The sequence below is a fragment of the Delphinus delphis genome, chromosome 10, assembly GCF_949987515.2.
Source record: "Delphinus delphis chromosome 10, mDelDel1.2, whole genome shotgun sequence".
In the NCBI taxonomy this organism is placed as follows: Eukaryota; Metazoa; Chordata; class Mammalia; order Artiodactyla; family Delphinidae; genus Delphinus; species Delphinus delphis.
Window position 1 is genome coordinate 91,336,998 of NC_082692.2, and position 20,046 is coordinate 91,357,043.

A 20,046-nucleotide genomic window follows, 5' to 3' on the forward strand; every position below is an offset into this window, starting at 1 on the left:
AAAATAAACTTACCATTCATGGAAATTCAGCAGCTGGCTTATTCCGGGGTAGGGCATATTCCTTCTTTCTCCTCAGTTTCTCCACATACGTCCACATTCATGACCTAGTCACATTTCAAGTTTTTAAGCTGTTTTTTGTCCCCTCCCGTTACGTGGTAAAACCTGAGTAACATCCCTCTCCGGGGTTCCACCTTACACTGGTTTCATTTGCACTCCGTGCTGGGTCTCGTAGGCAAAGCAGCATAAGGGTGGGGGAGTGTCTGAAAGGGGGACACTGTCTTGTCACACCAGGACTCAGGAGCATCTCCCAGAATGAAGTAGCTGAGTTTTATCCACCCCAGTATGTGGGAGTGACAAGCCCTCTGGATAACTCCCACATCTGTCCTCTCTGCTCATCCTCGTACCTCAATACATCTGACTTTGCTTAGAAACCACCTCCGAAGAAATGGCTACCTGGCACTACTTTCTCTAGACAAATTCTATTGCTTCTGGCATCATCAGTCATAGAAAGATCTTTTAAAATGTGAATAACTTGATTCATTTATATAAAAGGTCAATATTAGAAAATGTCTTCCCCCTGTGTCTCATCTGCACCTTAACGTAATGTTCTATACTTGCAGTGCGCTGTCTGTGACACCGATGCAGGGAATAAATGAGTATAGAATGAAATAATTATGGGAAAAGGCAAAATTTATTCTGTAACTGATGCCGACTTTTTTCTTTCGGTCTATTTTTTGTTTGTTTAATAAGGCATCTGAAGCTAGAAATTAAAAATGAATGATACAATAATGTCAGTTTCCTTCTAGTTGATCAACACTGGCCATAAATCTAAATTTAAATTTAGATTTAATAAACCCCTCCACATTCCCTGCATCAGAGTCAGGAAACTGATTTGCTTCATCCCAATTGCTTTTCCTGCACATTAAGCTGAATATTGTATCTAATCATGTGCTTTGGTGCCTTCCAAACATACCCAACTTAAAACCTGCCTCAAAATTGGTCCAGTTGATAAACCTTGTTATCCTTTTTATATTATTTATATTGAGTCTACCTTTTCCAACATTATTCTTAATTATCTTTGCTGCCTTGCAATTTATAACTTAGGCCACCTAAAAATTACAAGTCATTATTTGATTTAGCTTTGCTCTCACGTCTTTGACAGAGCATACTTTAGCTTCTGAGAACTTTCACAGTTTGATTTTATGCTTTGCCTCTGTGTTTAATAGTTCTCTGAAGCAAAAACAACAAGATATTCTAAAAGCTTCTTCTAGTAAGTGTGAAAAACCAGAGATGCGATAGAAATTCGTGTGGTACGTGGGTGGTGGCTGGGGGAGAGCTTTGAAATGAGTTTCTACCAACCTTTTTGAAATAATGTTAGCAACCCTACACAGTTCAGATCGTGCAACCATGCCTTTTTACATCATCCAAACTTGGGAGACCAAATACCGACTCAGACTGAATATATGCTACCTCTTGAGCAGTAGTTATGGGCTGCTGAAGACACCATTTCGTACAGATTGTATAAAATATAAACTTCTGTGTTAGAGTGTGTTTTGATGAATCATAGGTTGACCTTTCTATAGGTCAAAGTGGTTCAGTGGTGGCAATTTCAAACGGTTCAACCTAAAAGTGGGGAAATCTAAACCTTCTCTGCCCTCTCAGTAAAGACTGCCAGTGTTCTACAAATCCCAGTGATGGAGTCATGTCACTGAATTCAGGAGATCAAAACTGCTGTTAGTGGAGTAGGGGCTGGGCATAGGGATCTACTTCTAATGGTGGTGCACTTGGCACAGAAGGGGGAAAAGCTGTGGAGATTTAACCCAGCTCCAGATTAGCTCCTATGTTTTGGACCATATGAAAATTTTACATGTTTCTTCCAAATCTTGTCTGTCAATCTGTAGTTACTCTGCATTCACAGAAGGTTTAACTAAAGCCTAAGTAGCTCACTTCTTCCATGATGTGATTATTCCCAAGGCTACTGGTCTAATCCTTTTCCTACATCCTTTCCTCCCATAAGAATATGGCAACATATTTTTGAATTTTTAAATAATATAAACTTTCTGTGAAATATTTAAACAATTCATCAGAAGTAAAATTTCCTTCATTATCCTGAGTCTCCATGAGATAACCAGATCATCCAGATTCTTTTATGCATACATATAAACACATACATCTTAAATGAAAATTAGGTCACACTATATTTCCTATTCTGTATCATGTTTTGATCACATGAAAGTACACTGTAGACATTTTCAAATGTCACTACATAAGGATCTGCTGTAATCATTAAAACCGTTGAACAGTATTCATCTCTATCACCATACCATCATTTAAAAAGTTAATTCCCCCAAAACTGGACAACCAAATGCAAAAAGATAAAACTAGACCACTATCTCACAGCATACACAAATATTAACTCAAAATGGTTAAAAACTTCAATATAAGACCTGAAACCATAAAACTTCCAGAAGAAAACATATATAGTATGTTCTCTGATATTGGTCTTACAATGTCTTTCTAGATGTGGCCCTTTAGGCAAGGGAAACAAAAGCAAAAATAAACAATTGGGATTACATCAAACTAAAAAGCATCTGCACAGCAAGGAAACCATCAAAAAAAAAGAAAAAAGAAAAGACAACCTACTGAATGGCAGAAGATAGGTCACATCAGGGGCTAATACCAAAAATATAAAGAACTCATACAACTCAACAACAGAAAAGCCAAACACCCCAATGAAAAAATGGGTGGATGAGCTAAATAGACATTTTTTTTCTCAACAAGTACACACTGATGGCCAACAGGCACATGAAAAGAGGTTCAGCATCACTAATGATTAGGGAAATGCAAATCAAAACCACAATGAGATATCACATCACACCTATGAGAATGGTTATTATTAAAAAAACCCAGAAATAACAAGTGTTGATAAGGATGTAGAGAAAAGGGAACCCTCATGCACTGTTAGTGGGAATGTAAATCGGTGCAGCCACCATGAAAGACAATATGGAGAGTCCTCAAAAAATAAGAACAGAACTATCATGTAACCTCGGTATCCCACTTCTGGATATTTATTCAAATAATATGAAAACACTAATCTCAAAAGATATCTATAATAGCCAAGATTTGGAAACAACCTAAGTGTCCATCAAGGTATGAATGGATAAAAAAGATGTGATATATACATACATACATACATGTAAACATTAACACAATGGAGTACTACTCAGCCATAAAAAAGATGAAATGTTGTCATTTGTGACAATATGGATGGACCTTAAGGGTATTACATTAAGTGAAATAAGTCAGATGGAGAAAGATTATTTCACTCATGTGAGGAAGTAAAAAGCGAATAAACAAAAAAAAGACCAAAATAAATAAACAAAACAAACTAAACAAAAACAAACAAGTAGATACAGAGAACAGAGTAGTGGTTACCAGAGGGGAAGAGGCCAGAGGTAAGGAGAAATGGGTAAAGGGGATTAACTGTACGGTGACGGACAGAGAATAAATTTTTGGTGGTGAGCACATTCTAGGGTATACAGAAGTAGAAATATAATGGCATACACATGAAACATATAATGTTATAAATCAAATGTTACCTCAAAAAAATCCCCCCCCACAAAAATTCCCCAAATAGGGACGTTTGGGCTTCTTCCAATTTTTTGTTATTATGAACGATTCTGCAGTAAACATTCTTGTATATGCACCTTTGTAAGCTTATACAATCATTTCCTCAGAATCAATTACTAGAGGAGGAATTGCTAGGTTAACAGGAACGCACGTGCCACATGCTGATTCACACGTTCAGGTGGCTTTTGAAGTTACACGCCCACCAGGAGTTTATAAGAGTTCACTTCCTGTACCTTAACCAGCCCTGAGTATCATTATATCTTTTGGTCTTCTTTAGTTTGATACAGAGCTAATGATATTACTGTTTCACTTCATATTTTTAATTCTTACGGCGGTAAAGAACTTCGCATACATACAATGACATTTGGACTTCTTCTTTAGTGATTTCTTTTCTATTTGTCAGGACTCTTGCAATTACAAGTTATCCATCTCGAATTAATCTAAAACAAATCAACCAACAAGAATGCAATGTATTGGCTCACCAGCTGGGAGAGACACAGGAGTGGCTCAGAAAACTGAAGGAAGGACTGGAATGTTCTAGGAAAGTTATACAGGACTCACTGAGGTAATGGATGGAAAACATTAAGCCCAGTTCTGGCACACAGTAGGTGCTCAATAAATTACTGAATGAATGAAGCAAGTACATCCCTGCTATACATCACTGTTTAATGAAAGATGTGCTGACTGGATATTCTGGACTAGATCCCAGGAGGTCAGTGGAACTAACAGAATCAGACTCACATTAATGAACTGAGACCATATTGCACCTACCTTCTATTGAAAGTTACTTAAAGCCACCAATCCTTATTCTTGTCCTGTGTAATGAGATACCGTAGAAATCCATTTGGTCTCATGTAATGTGAGAATATGTACAGTGAAATTCACATACTTCATTTTTTAGCACCTTACTATATTGAGCTCTTAATTGGTCCACATTACTTTGTCAACTGCGGTAGTATTTTCCTGGGATTTACTTGGAGGAAGATCAGCTGGGCCTTTGTTCCCAGTTAGGTCTGATGTGCAGTTCTCAGGGGAAATGACATGCATGTGGGGTTCCAATGCAGTGCAGGCTTCAAGGGGACAGATTTTGGAAACGACTGGGCCTTTATTTACCCTTCTACAACTCATTTCTTTGGGATCAATACTACTCCTTTGAATGAATTTTATTTTTAAAATGGAAGCATATGGCATAAAGAGGGGAAATCTAAATTAATAGATAAATTTTCTATTTGACTTTGCCTTGCATGGGTTAAAAGGATAGATATGTGTATTCAAAATGGGCTCTGTGTTGTGAGTTGAGGAAGGAACACTTGACCAGTGTCAGGAGAGTGACTGAGGACAGTCACTAACCAGCTGTGTTAGAGCAAGTCACTTGACCTTTCTTAGCTGCAAATTCCTTCTTACTTAATTATATCATTGGACCAGATTAGTAGTGTTCAAATTCTACTGTTACTGTGAAACCACCAACAGGACCCAGACCCCCACTCCCACCACATACACACACAGACACACATTCAGCACCCAGAGCAGCTCCACGCACAGTTGCTTTCTAAGAATTTCGTAGGAAAAAGCTGTGCAATGTAATGCTTACAAGAATGTTCTCCAGAATCAAACTGACAGAGTTTGAATGTCCACTTCGCCATTGGCAGCTGTGTGAAGTTTTATAAGCCTCCATTTGCACACCTGTATAATTACTAACAACATATTCTTTATTATTTTTACTATTAAAAATATTCACCTTACAGGGATGTCTTAAGGGTTAAAAGAAGTAGAGTGCTTGCTGTAGTGTATGGCATACAGTATCTACTTAATAATATTATTGTATTTGGGGAAAGGATTCTGACAACAAAAAATGATTTGAAAACTGATCTTTAAAATTCCTTCTAGTTCTAAGAATCAACATTGTGAAAATGACTCTACTACCCAAAGCAATCTACAGATTCAATGCAATCCCTATCAAACTACAAATGGCATTTTTCACAGAACTAGAACAAAAAATTTTACAATTTGTATGCAAACACAAAAGACCCCGAATAGCCAAAGCAATCTTGAAAAAGAAAAACAGAGCTGGAGGAATCAGGCTCCCTGACTTCAGATTATACTACAAAGCTACAGTAATCAAGACAGTATGGTACTGGCACAAAAAGAGAAATATAGAGCAATGGAACAGGATAGAAAGCCCAGAGATAAGCCCACGCACATATGGTCACCTTATCTTTGATAAAGGAGGCAAGAATATACAGTGGAGAAAAGACAGCTTCTTCAATAAGTGGTGCTGGGAAAACTGGACAGCTACATGTAAAAGAATGAAATTAGAACACTCCCTAACACCATACACAAAAATAAACTCAAAATGGATTAAAGACCTAAATGTAACGCTAGACACTATAAAACTCTTAGAGGAAAACATAGGCAAAACACTCTATGACGTAAGTCACAGTGAGATCCTTTTTGACCCACCTCCTAGAGAAATGGAAATAAAACCAAAAATAAACAAATGGGACCTAATGAAACTTAAAAGCTTTTGCACAGCAAAGGAAACCATAAACAAGACGAAAAGACAACCCTCAGAATGGGAGAAAATATTTGCAAATGAAGCAACTGACAAAGGATTAATCTCCAAAATTTACAAGTAGCTCATGCAGCTCAATATCAGTAAACCAAACAACCCAATCCAAAAGTAGACAGAAGACCTAAATAGACATTTTTCCAAAGAAGATATACAGATTGCCAACAAACACATGAAAGGATTCTCAACATCACTAATCATTAGAGAAATGCAAACCAAAACTACAATGAGATATCACGTCACACTGGTCAGAATGGCCATCATCAAAAAATCTAGAAACAATAAATGCTGGAGAGGGTGTGGAGAAAAGGGAACCCTCTTGCACTGTTGGTGGGAATGTAAATTGATACAGCCACTATGGAGAACAGTATGGAGGTTCCTTAAAAAACTAAAAATAGAACTACCATATGACCCACCAATCCCACTACTGGGCATATACCCTGAGAAAATCATAATTCAAAAAGAGTCATGTCCTAGAGAACGGACTTGAGGTTATGGGGAGGGGGAAGGGTGAGCTGTGACAGGGCGAGAGAGAGTCATGGACATATACACACTAACAAACGTAGTAAGGTAGATAGCTAGTTGGAAGCAGCCGCATGGCACAGGGATATTGGCTTGGTGCTTTGTGACAGCCTGGAGGGGTGGAATAGGGAGGGTGGGAGGGAGGGAGACGCAAGAGGGAAGAGATATGGGAACATATGTATATGTATAACTGATTCACTTTGTTATAAAGCAGAAACTAACACACCATTGTAAAGCAATTATACCCCAATAAAGATGTTAAAAAAAAAAAAAAAGAGTCATGTACCACCATATTCATTGCAGCTCTATTTAAAATAGCCAGGACATGGAAGCAACCTAATTGTCCATCGACAGTTGAATGGATAAAGAAGATGTGGCACATATATACAATGGAATATTACTCAGCCATAAAAAGAAATGAAATTGAGTTCTTTGTAGTGAGGTGGATGGGCCTAGAGTCTGTCCTACAGAGTGAAGTCAGAAAGAGAAAAACAAATACCGTATGCTAACTCATATATATGGAATCTAAAAAAAAAGGTCATGAAGCACCTAGGGGTAAGACAGGAATAAAGACGCAGATGTAGACAATGAACCTGAGGATACAGGGAGGGGGGAGGGTAAGCTGGGACAAACTGAGAGAGTGGCATGGACATTATACACTACCAAATGTAAAATACATAGGCAATGGGAAGCAGCCACATGGCACAGGGAGATCTGCTCGGTGTTTTGTGACCACCTAGAGGGGTGGGATAGGGAGGGTGGGAGGGTGGGAGGTAGGGAGACGCAAGACCGAGGAGATATGGGGATATATGTATATGTATAGCTGATTCACTTTGTCATAAAGCAGAAGCTAACACACCATTGTAAAGCAATTATACTCTAATAAAGATGTTAAAAAAAATTCCTTCCAGTTCTAAAATTTCTTTTTCCAAAAAGTAACTCTTATGAGACAATAGCAAGGGGCCACCAGTAGACAGCGTTTCTTAGATTCCTTGACTCCAATGCAGCTTGTCTTGCATGGATAATTTATACATATATTCAAGCTTACTGGGTAAAATTTACAAACAGTGAAGTTTACCCTTTTTTGGTACACAACTCTATGAGTTTTGACAAACACATACAATCATGTAACCACCACCACCATCTGATATAGTTCCTTCACCCCCTTTACCATCAATCCCCTCACCCATCCAGTCCCTGGGAACCGGTGGTCTGTTTCCTCTCCCTATAGTTTTGTCTTTTCTAGAAAGTCATATGAACATAGTCACAGAGTATACATAGACTTTTGAGTCTGGTTTCTTTTACTTTGTTACATTCGAGGGTCATCCTTGTTATTGTTTGCATCCCTTTTCTTTAGTGAGTTCACCCCCTTTTTATTACTAAGCATTCCATTGTGAATATACCACTACACATTTATCTACTAATCAGAGATAAATTATGAAAAAAGTAGCAATAAACATTTGAGTGGATCAATGTTTAAATATCTAGGAATGAGACTGCTGGGTCATATGGTAGATGTATTTTTAACTTTATCAGATAATGCCAAGTTTTGCTTTCCCATGAAAACATTTTTTGTACTCATTATGCATTCATCAGACATTTAGGAGAATTCCAATTAGTTTCTGTACTAGTTTTCTACTGTTGTTATAACGAATTGCCACAAACTTGGTGACTTTAAGCAGCACACACTTATTATTTCGTAGTTCTGGAGGTCAGATATCCAAAACACCTCATTTCTCCCTTAAAACATCTAATATAGGTTATCAGGCTTGTAAAACATGTAGTAAACACTATTCAAAAGAAAGAGTCAGAAGAATAGAGGACGGCTGGTGGTGGCAGACTGCACTTCTTTCTGGAGGCTCTAGGGTGAGAAGATTTCCTTGACTTTTCCAGCTCCTCCTGGCTGTCCACATTCTTTGGCCTGTGGCCCCTTCCATCTTCCATACCAGCAATGGCTGGTGGAGTCTTTCTCACATGGCTTCACTCTGACACAGATGCTTCACCTTCATTTTCCACATTTAAAGGATCCTTGTGACTACACTGGCTAGTCCAGGATAATCTCTTTACTTTAAAGTCAACTGATTAACAAATTTATTTTGATTTGCAATCAAAATTGCCCCTTGCCACGTAACATTACATATTCACAGGTGTGGGGGGGTAGGACGTGGACTTCTTTGGGGGCTGGGTAGGTGGGCAGCATTATTCTGCCAACCATGGTTTGCAACCTCACAGGCATATAATATTGTCAATTAAAAAAATTAAGTCATTCTAATGGTTGTATAATCATTGCGCATTATGGTTTTAAATTGCATTTCCCTAATGACTAATAACGTTGAACATCTTTTCATGTATTTCTTTGCCACCATATGTCTTCTTTGGTAAAATGCTTGTTCAAATTTTTGCCTATTTAAAAAACTGGGTTGTTTATTTTCTTATTATAGAGTGAGAATTCTTTATATATTCTTGACTGTAGTCTTTTATCAGATCAGAATTTTGCAGATACTTTCCTTTGGCCTATGGCTTTTATTTTCACTTTTAACAGTATTGTTGAAAATAAGATTTTAATTTTAATGACATCCAACTTATCACTCTTTTTCTTTTATGAACCATGCTTTTTGTGTCTTAAGAAATCTTTACTAAACCCAGGGTCACAAAGGTTTTCTTCTACAAATTTTGTAGTTTTAGGTATCACATTTGGATCTATGATCCATTTTGTGTTAAATTTTTATGAAGTTTAGCTAATCTGGGTTCAGGATTATTTTTTTGAACATGGATAGCCAACTGTTTCAGGACCATTTCTTAAAAAGAAGAAATTTAATTTTTACCCTCATATACTTCTTGCATTTAAAAGACCTTGAAGGAAAACTTTTTAGCCATTTTGATTTTTCATCACTTCAGAGCTTTTCAACTGTTTTTGATTTTTTTAGTACCTATGTGCTAATGACAACACACTCTTGAAACCAGAACATTTATTCATTACAGACCAGGTTAGACACATACCAAGATGGTCAATACGCAGCCCCAGATTTATGATAAATAATTGATTTCTCACTGTCATGAGTTGAGCCTAAATAATTTGATTATGTGTTTAGCTAGTAATAGACACTCATTAGCAGAATTCTATTTCATGCTTGTTTGCACCTGCAAACAATTTCTTGTTTAAGGGATTATTCCATTTGGTCTGCCTGATATAATTTTGCTCAGTAACACTATATTGATGACCATCACTGAAGCTCACGTAGAAGTATAAAGAGATCTCACTCACCCCTTCCCACCTGGCTTGATTAATACTTCATACGACTCTGGTGCCTTCCTGGCACAAAAGCCTTGGCGTTCCATGTTTGGTTTTGAGAGCTGACTCTCAGTGACTTAAGGGAAGCTAGTTACGCCAAGAATAAAGCCTGGGAGGCCCATAGAGCAGATTCTTAAAATCGCATCTGTGTGTATATAATAAACTTCTGACCTTTGTTTTTCGTCATCATTCAGTTTAAGTTTTCTGTTCTGTCTGTGTGGAGTGGGTCGGAGGGAAGAAGATTTAAAATACCGACTGATTTGGAAATCACTGGAAACTGCCTTTTACCATAAAGAACCAATGATGATGCCTCAGACCCAAATATCACTGGCTGATGCAGAACGTAGATTCTCCTTTCGTTTTGAATATGAGCTCACAAAGCCCTTGAATCAGACTGAAGTTGGATTCTTAGGGATGGGTGTGAACACTGACTGATCCAATGTATTTGTGACTGCCTCTTCTTTTTTTCCTTCATTATTTACAGGATTCACTTATCCACAGTCCTTCAGAGCAGAGAGTAGCAAGGATGCAACAACCCAGGGTTAGTGTTTTGAGTTACTTCACCAACTATATGGAAGTCACTATAGAACCAAAGATCTTGGATTCCTGATGTAAAAATCAGCAAGGAAGAGGCCTGCAAAAACCTGAAAAGTGGTGCGTTAATTATGCCTACCCACCACCTTTAGGAAATATTTTATACACGCTAATAACCCTAGGAAGACCTGCAGCAAAGAATTTTGTTAGTTTATTTTGTTAGTTTCCCAAACACGTTCGAGCATGGAACACTTGTGTTCTCGGCATACCTGTGAACCTGAGGCAGAGCGTCTGCAGGACAGCACTTTGGGAAATGTTAACCTGGAATGCTGAGAGCTGGAACGTGCTCAGAGGTTATCCCATTTATGCTACTTTTTCTTATTCTCTGAGTGTCTTAGCTTTTTCTTCCACTCCCTTAATCGCAATGAATTTCAGTTTTCTTCCATCCTGTTAGACATTTAATGTTTCCAAGTAATATTGGGCTGATGAGATTTATTTATTTATTTTTTGCATCCATAAAGCAAGTGTTAGGCCTCTTGTAAAAAAGAAGATAATAATATTGACTAGCCTTATTATTAGGAAAAATTTTATTTTATTAAATAAAATATTGTCCTTGGAAATCCTGAGTAAAATGTATAGTAAGAGGATGATATTTAGCTCTTCAGAGTAAATTTTTTTTTGCCTTTAACTTGAACTGGGGCCTAGGGCAAAAATACTGAAAAGATGAGGTTTCTCCTTCGGCAAACACTGCCTCTGATTTCTGTGCCACTCCCCTTTTTCTGTTTTGTTGTCACGAAGTCCTTTGTCCTCTGACTCAAGCCTGTCTCAGGAAGAAATAAGACAGAACCTATGCATTTCAAAACGAATGTAGGAAGTTGCACTTTCAGCCCGAGGTGAAGGGGCGGGGGGACTGTGTTTAGATGGGCTCTCTCCTCTCTACTTGTCACCAGCCCTGGAGTCAGGGGATGCTCAAGGCTACCGTTATTCCATATTTGGTCCCATCAGGAGGATTTTATGGTGTGTGTCATCGTGGCAGCTTTTAGCCTCCTTGAGAATCTGCATATCCTTGTGTGATTTGGGGAGCCATCTTATACTCACCAGTAGAACTTTCGACTGTTTTAGGAAAGGAAGAGAATGACAGGCATCTCTAAGAGTCATTAGAATCCTTCCTAGAAATGCTTTGTGTCTCTGAGAGGTGATGTGGGTCCTCCAGGAGTACACAGCTCATATCTGGGACAACGGGTGGCGCAGTAGGTGATTCTATGAGGTGGGGGGCGGGAGGAGACTAGACTTCAAGCTCTAGTGTTCAGCTTCAGCGTTACGCTGATACCACCTTCTCCCACTCCCAAAGGTTCTGACAGCCAACCAATTCTTTGTTCAGTCCACCCCTGAGTGAAGGGACACAATTCAGGGCTAGCTTTCAGGTACAAATGTCCAGTGAAGAAAAATCTTCAGTGTTTTGAGACTGACATCGGACCTCAGACTTCTCTGGCTGAGTTGGAACAGCAGAGGAGTAAAGTCTTCGTAAGGAAGGATAAAGAAAGGAGAGGCCTGGAGACTTGTAACTTCCGTTCTTTAATTTGAGTGTCAAATTTGCAAAAGAAAAATAATCTCTGAGGAGCTCCCCTTTGAATTGGATGATTTCAAGCATGACCTGAGAATCAGGCACACAATTAGCAATGTGAGTCACGGTCCGGAGTGAAATCCCCTTGGTGAGGGGGTGACATTTCTCTTCCAGAGCACTTGGCAGCTCAAACAAAACTGTCTGCTGCGTCTGAGGCCGCCTCCTCCTGGGAGATGATATACCAATATGCCTGATAATATCTTTCGGTGTGATAGGCCACATGCGTAAAAACAAGACTTAAAAATATACAGCACCTCACTATGAGAAGAACGAAATCACATAAGTCCTAATCTACTTGTTCAGGAAAACATGGCTAAAACAGACTATTTGCATTACTTTTGATAGCCTCTTCCTTTGGAGGGCAAACTTACTATAGTTTAGAGTTTCATCAGAGCGTTCAAAAGGAGTCAGATAAACCTGTAGGCCAGATTTTGTGTTTTTTTTTTTTTTAACATCTTTATGTGGTTTTGTTTTTAATAATTTTTCCCCCTTTACAGAAACAAAAAATTATCTTTATGGCTCTCTGGAGAGTAACTGACCTGTAGATAAGTTGTTTTGTTTAGTTTTGTTTTATAGTCTCAAGAAAAGTTCTGAGAAATATTTTCAGCCAAAGGGAAGAGCAGCTTGGTTTTTACACTGACACATTGGGGATGGTTAATGTAAGGGGTGCTGCAGTAAGCTCCTGCAGTGAACCGGAGCTCATATTCTCTAAGAATTCTCCAAAGTATATGATTAGTTGGATGTCTGAGTATATTCTCCAAAGTATATGATTGGTTGGATGTCTGAGTCTTTAAGGCTGTGTTCTTGGGGTTGTGGCATTGGTGAACTGCAGTGCACCTAATGCAAAGTTCCCCTGATTGGATCTCTACAGGAGTCATTAGCTTGACGGTGACGTGGCAGCTGCCAGATTTCTTGTGCGTGGCAACGGCTTCACGCAGAAAATCTTTATTTGCATGATGAAGGCAAACTGAGGTAGGCTGTTATTACTCGTCCAAAATGTCCTTTTCTGCCTCTGCTTCTCTTTTTTCCCCACGATGCACAATGAGATGAGACCAAGGGCTATATAGGGATCCGAGTCCTATTGCTTTGTCTCACAATACTCAGAAAGTGCTAGAACAACCATGCAAAAGGACAAACATTGCTCCCGTGATGTTCAATGTTATTTTGTTAAATTCTCTCAGAATTTCATGCTTAGAAAAACCCAACACTCCTTTGAACTGCTGTTAGAGTATGAGAGCACTGCAGCATTTAGTATTTCCCTTTTTGCATTGGTTGCCAGGAAGCTCAGAAGTTGCTATGTGCTCTGTCTTAGTTGCATTAACCTCCATTTTCTGTACAGTTTTTCTCTCCCAAGACATCTTTATTTCATTGATTTTGCTCTTTACTTTTTCTTTGTTTTTAATCATTCTATCTGTGTCTTTCACTATAAGCAGCTAGAAATAAATACACAGAACACATTTATTCTACTGCAGGATATTTAACCTGGTATATTTTTGTTGCTGGTGTTCTTCAGAGCAATGGTTTTCATATCGGGGGATACTCTTTTTCAGAGTCCGTTCTTAGGTATATTACCAGGGGTAGTAATGAAGGGAATACTTGGTATGTGTGCTTCCAAAGAGGTTCCTTGAATTTTACATCAAGCTCCTCTACCCAGACTGAGAGCTATTGGGGAAGAGCAATATTTTAAAACTTCACTGTGATATGTTCTGATCGAATAGGTCTGGCATAGGATCCAGAAATGTGCAGTTAAAATTTGTCTTAAAGGAATGTTCACATGGCAGATTTGAAACACTGTTAGGAAGACTCTGAGAAGCAGTGACTAATCACAGTTAAACAAAACTGTGGGGCAGGGTGGAGACTAACTTCATTCTACAGGTCAAGGTCAAATGCCAATTTCATTCCCATAGAATATTCCCTGTCTCAATGGAATTGAAAGGCAGGTGACCTGGCATCTAGTCTCTGCTCTGCCTGGCATCTTGGTGACCTGAGGAGTCCATTTAAAGCCCACAACTCTCAGTCACGTCGTTTGTATAAAATTGGTGAGCCTGTGATGAAAAGGACTCTTTCCACCCACAAAACGCAACGGTTCTTCACCACCATGCAGGGAGACGGCGAATTTAGAAACAGGAGGAATTTTAGTGCCACCAGATAAGCCATGTGCTGTGAGAATGATGGGGAAAGACTTTTCTGTAAAAAGTCAGTATGGCTTGGTTTTCTGCCAGGGAAGCGCACAGCCACTTTTGTTCTCAGCATTATATATGGGAAAAGTGAATTCACAAGTTGTGCAAAATGGTTGTTTCATCAACAGGAGTTGGAAGCCAAATGCAATTGTTAAATATTCACAATCGATAAAACAAATCTGTACGCTTCATTTTTCTTGGAATAAGTAATCCTGGCTGAAAGAGATCCCTGGAAGGCACTGAGCAGCTGGTAGGGTGAATAGATGAACACGCTCTCTTTCCTTCTATACTCATTTCACCTGGGAGATACCTATTTCCCCACCTCTGAAGATGAATATTCTTTTGTAGCAATGACCACTTGAAATTAATGAGTTCAAAATCCCCTGTCTCTCTTGGAAGCAGTTAGGTCCAAGACTAATTACCTTCAGTGTAAAAAATACCTTTATTATTTTTTTTTAGTAACAAACTCCTTTTTCCTTTGCTGTACCTTAGAGTACAGCACATTTTAAACAGAGGAAATGTAATTAAATTAGAACTCGTGGTGGAAAGCAGTGGCGGCTGATAATAATTGCTTTTCAGAACACACTATAATTATTTCAAAGCATCACAGTCAACTTAGAAGGCTCGCTTTGTCTGGACTAGAGCTGCTTTGATGAAGACACTATGCCTTCATGAGTCTAGGTTTTCTTAAATTTAACTAAACTGTTTTTTTTAATGATTATATTAATAATTACAGTACCATGATGCTATTTTATGGACACTGGAAGATAAAATTCAAATTCCCCTTCTGCCTATTTGTTAAAGTTGTAACCACAAAATGTACACAATTTTTGCTCATTAACTGTTTGATAAGCCCTTGAAATTCTACAACCAATGAAAATACCTTTTTCATTTGGTGCCTCCCATGTAGTATTTAATACATTAAATCAAGGCGTAAGAGGGATTTTGTTAATACCCTGATAAACCACTAGTTTTTGCTCACCCTGGTCTCTCCTTTTTTTCTGATTCCATGAGTAAAATTCTACGTTACCCTTCAAGTCCCAGATTAAATGCCATCTGTTATGGAATGAATGAATTCTCCCTAAAATTCATATGTTGAAATTCTAACATCCAATATGGTGGTATTAGTAGGTAGGCCTGTGGAGGTAATTAGGTCATGAGGGTGGAGCCCGCATGAATGGGATTAGTGCCCTTAATAAAATAAGAGCTTGCTTCCTCCCTCTCTGTTCTCTACCACGTGAGGACAGAATGAAAAGATGGGCATCTGTAAACCAGGAAGAGGGACTTCACCAAGAACTCGACCATGTTGGCACCCTGATCATGGGCTTTCAGCCTCCAGTGCTGTGAGAAATCAATGTTTGTTGTTTACACCACCCAGTCTATGGTATTCTGTTATAACAGCCCAAGCTCACTGTGACACCACCTCTTCCACAAAGTCTTCCTTGATTGCCACAAGAGGAGTGCATTGTTCCAAATACAAGATCCAAGAGCTTAAGTTTTCTTATCTACAGTACAGTGATCACAGGGATGTATTGACCATAAAATGAGTTAACATTTGTGGAATCTGAAAGGATACTGTTATCACCATTATGAACCTTTCTCTGCTTACCTCTTTAGATGCTGCCAGCTTAAAGACATGGTATACAACACAAGTCAGCTAAACATTGGAGTCATCAGGGCACAATTTTCACCTCTAAGCAGTGGGTACTAATTAATTATCTGCAGAATGGTATTCTGTGTCTGAAAGAAAGCACTGGGGTCCTGAGGTAAACATATTATGCTGCTGTGTGACCTTGGGAAAGTCCCTTTACTTTTCTGGTTTTCAATTTTCTTTTGTACACAACGAGTTTATCAAACTAAAATTTCATTAAGATTACTTTTGCCTCCAGTACTCTATGAGTATAATTACAGGTGATGCAAACCTTAAAACTGTGCCCAAGATATTTATAGCATGAAGACTAATTGACATCCTACCTAATCATGCAAACAGAGATCAAATTTCTTCTATGCAATTACCGTTTCTGGCTTCGTAAAGACAAAAAAAAGCAAAACTTCATTACCTTACCATGCCATGCAAAGTTGATCAGTTTTGTGAAATATGCCAGGTAATTAATAACTGGAGGTGGAATGTTCCATCTCATTGTCGTAGCATCATCTTGACAAAATTGCAGAGTTCCTCCCCTTTGGCAGAGAACATACTGGAATGTTTGCTGGTTCTATGGAGGGTAGAAAAAAGTAAACTCAATGATAGATCAAATAATGACTAACATTATTATCTTTATTATTATTATTTATAATAATAGCACTAGCAGTAAAGTGTGAACGTTTGCTGGGCCAGTACTCTGGGCTGGGCATTCTGCTGTGATCCATATGGATTATATCATGTATATAATGCCGTTGAGGTAGGTATTCTCATTATTTGCTTCTACTGAGGAAACTGAGGCTCAGAATGGACAAGTAACTTGACTAGCGTTACACAGCTGGTGTGTGGTAGAAATGGAATTCAAATGCAGTTTGAGCTGACTCCAAAGTCCTGACCCTCAGCTAGAAGGTTAAACTGACCCATATGCAGTATCACTATTCAGGATTAGCATCCAGTTTGTAGAGGACCCGGCCTGTAAGGTATCAACAGAGAGCCTGATATTCAGCTGCCGTGTACATGAAGGGCTAACAATTATGTCATCCCGTTCCGATTTGTGTCTGTGTGTGTGTGTGTTTGGAGGGGGCAGTTTCCCATACATCCAAGCAATTCTCAGACACCAGATGGGTGGCCACTCAATTCCACTCAATTCCACCCATAATACCTATCGAATTCCACTCAATTCTGACACTATGTACTACCTGGAGACAGCATCAGATCCCACAGGTTAAGGGCTCAGTCCTACAAGACTGCCTTTCCCCACTTCAGATGCTAATCACAAGTTCAGGTTGTCACCTGTGCTTCTCACCAACTGCGTATAGATTTGAAGTTCCAATGCCCCCCTCCCTGAATTTTATTCATTTGCTAGAGTGACTCACAGAACTCAGAGAAACATTTTGCTTACTAGATTACTAGTTTATTGTAAAAAGGTATAACTCAGAAACAGCCAAATGGAAGAAATGCATAGGGCTGGGTAGGGGGAAAGGGCGTGGAGCTTTCATGCCCTCTAGAATCTCCAACCTGGAAGCTCTCTGAACCCTGTCCTTTTGGGTTTTTATGGAGGCTTCATTACATATGCATGATTGATTAACTAATTGGCTGTTGGCGATTGATTCAATCACCAGCCCTTTTCCCCTTCCCGGGGGTAGGAGGTTGGGAGGGTGGGACTGAAAGCTCGAACATTCTAATCACATGGTTGGGTCCCCTGCCAACCAGCCCCCCTCCTCAGGTGCGTTCCAAAACTCAACTCATTACCTAAGAAGAGACATCTTTATCACTTCCAAACTTATGAAATTCCAATGGTTTTAGGAGCTCTGTGCCAGAAATGGGGATGAAGACCAAATATATATTTCTCATTATAAATCATGGTATCACGATGGCTCTACCAATACTTAAACTACAGAAGCAATCCTACCAGTGGGAAACTGTTGCTGCTGAGTCCCCTGCATGCCTGTCCCTTGGCCCTAAGCTGCTGTGGCTCCTCCTATGGGTCCCCCTTACACTTTCCACTTTCCCAGTATCTCCTCAAGACCTAGAAATAAAGGGTTGTAAATACCTGTCACAGGGGGCAAGTCCAGGACCCTGCCCCAGGGTTTAGGCTAGTATTCAATGTGACTGGTTGTTGCCCATGCCATGATTGTGAATTTAAAAAAAATATTACTCTTGGTCAACACGATTATGTGTCAATGTGTTAGATATATTTAGGGCTGAGGGTTTGTGTTTTATGTTTTGTGGGGGGAATGGGGGTGGATGGGATGGGAGACTGTTTTAGTCTGTTTGGGCTGCTATAACAAAAACACCATGGATTAGGTGGCTTAAACAAAAAACATTTATTTCTCACAGTTTGGGTGCCTGGGAATTCCAAAATCATGGTGCTGGCAGATTTGGTGTCAGGTGAGGGTCCTATCCCTGGTTCACAGCCTTTTCATTGTGTCCTCACCTGGCAGAAGGGATGAGGGAGCTCTCTGGGGTCTCCTTTATAAGAGCACTATCCCCATTCATGAGGATCCACCCTCATCTGCTAAATACCTCTCAAAAACCCTACCTCCTAATGCCATCACGATGGCATTAGGATTTCAACATATGAATCCTGGCGAAGACACAAACTTTCAGACTGCAGCACCATCCGGAGGCCCCACCTCCTAAGACCATCACGCTGGGAGTTAGTATTTCAACATATGAATTTGGGGGGACACATTCAGTCCATAACAGAGACTTCCTGAAGCACTGACCTGGCAAATAAATGTTAAAAACGATGAATTTGTGGCCCTTCAATATCACCATTTTAAACACCATTCTCCAATAAAAGCAACTAAGGGCTCTTTGGCGAACTGGTTGATTCCAGGACTGGGGCAGGGAAAATAGAAGATGAATCTGGAGCATCTTGGAGTGCCAGATAGTGAGGAAGGGCTCAAAAAACAAAAAACAAGAAGGATGGGGCATATCGAAACGGTACATACTGAAAGAGCTCTGAATGGCTAAAGTTGGACCAACGTGAGCGTCAAATAAATGACAGTTTTAGATTATAACCCAAAGTACAAAATAAATATCCATGAGCCCACCCTGATATAGATGCATGAACAAATAAAACAGGGAGAAACGATGACTCTTCTGTACGGAAGAATTCCAATTAATAAATGTAAGCGGAATGAAATAGAAAATCATCCTTGGCACACCAGAGTAACAGCTGCTTCTGGGAAGATACCCTGATGGATGCTAACATTCATGGGTGAAAGTTTAAGCAGGAAGAGAGTATTTGCATAGTTTCAAACGATCTCCTCTAAGTATTTAGCAATAGCAAAGGGAAAAAAGTAACTTTATATTTAAGAAATCTGGCAAACTGTCTTAGCCAAGTGACCAAGTTAACATCACCCATAATACCTATCGATGATCACGTACCCCCTGATTTGATACAGAAAGAAGCACATCGCCTGTGTGGTATTCCTTCCAAGAATGCACACCCCCAATTTAATAGTGAAGAAACATCAGACAAATACAAATTGAGGGACTTTCTCTAAAACAACTGTCAGTACTGTTCAAAAGTGACAAGGTCATGAAGACAAGGAAAGAAAAAGAAGTTGTCACAGATAAAAGGAGACTAAGGAAACGTGCCAACTAAATGCGATTTGGGATCCTAACTGAATCCTGGAACAGAAAAAGGTCAATTGTAGAAAACTAGTGAGACCCAAATAAATTCCACAGTTTAATTAATAGCAGTGTAGAAGTTTCCTTTCTTAGATTTGATCAGTGTTTTACAGTTATGTAAGGGGTTAACAGAAGGGGAAGCTGAGAATGTGGGAACTCTGCATTATTTTTGCAACTTTTTTCTAAGTCTAAAATTATCTCAAAATAAAAAGTTTTGAAAAATGAATTTAAGAACCAAAACCCAGGAGAATTTTCTACATTATGGCATCTAAAAAAACCCATTTCTCCCCTTTCATGAAACTTATGGAATTGTGTATGGAATTTATCAAAATAAGCACGAAGTTTGAAGAAAAATTAAACCATCAACATCTTTTAACTTAAAAATATTTATTTAACCAATCGTTATGGATC

At 39.1% G+C, this 20,046-nt stretch overlaps 1 protein-coding gene across 8 annotated transcripts in view; it reads right to left on the reverse strand.

Annotated features, from left to right (window-relative positions):
- The window catches only part of CRBN (cereblon), a 959,169-nt gene that overhangs the window by 97,625 nt on the left and 841,498 nt on the right, over window positions 1–20,046 (reverse strand). For 6 of the 8 annotated variants that reach the window (XM_060022931.1, XM_060022930.1, XM_060022929.1 and 3 more), the window contains one exon: window positions 16,412–16,567. In XM_060022931.1, coding sequence (XP_059878914.1) covers window positions 16,412–16,492 — 81 coding nt within the window. In that variant the 5' untranslated portion in view covers window positions 16,493–16,567. Of the gene's footprint in view, window positions 1–16,411; window positions 16,568–20,046 lie in introns of those variants that run through there. The other 2 variants (XM_060022935.1, XM_060022936.1) reach the window with 2 other exon arrangements.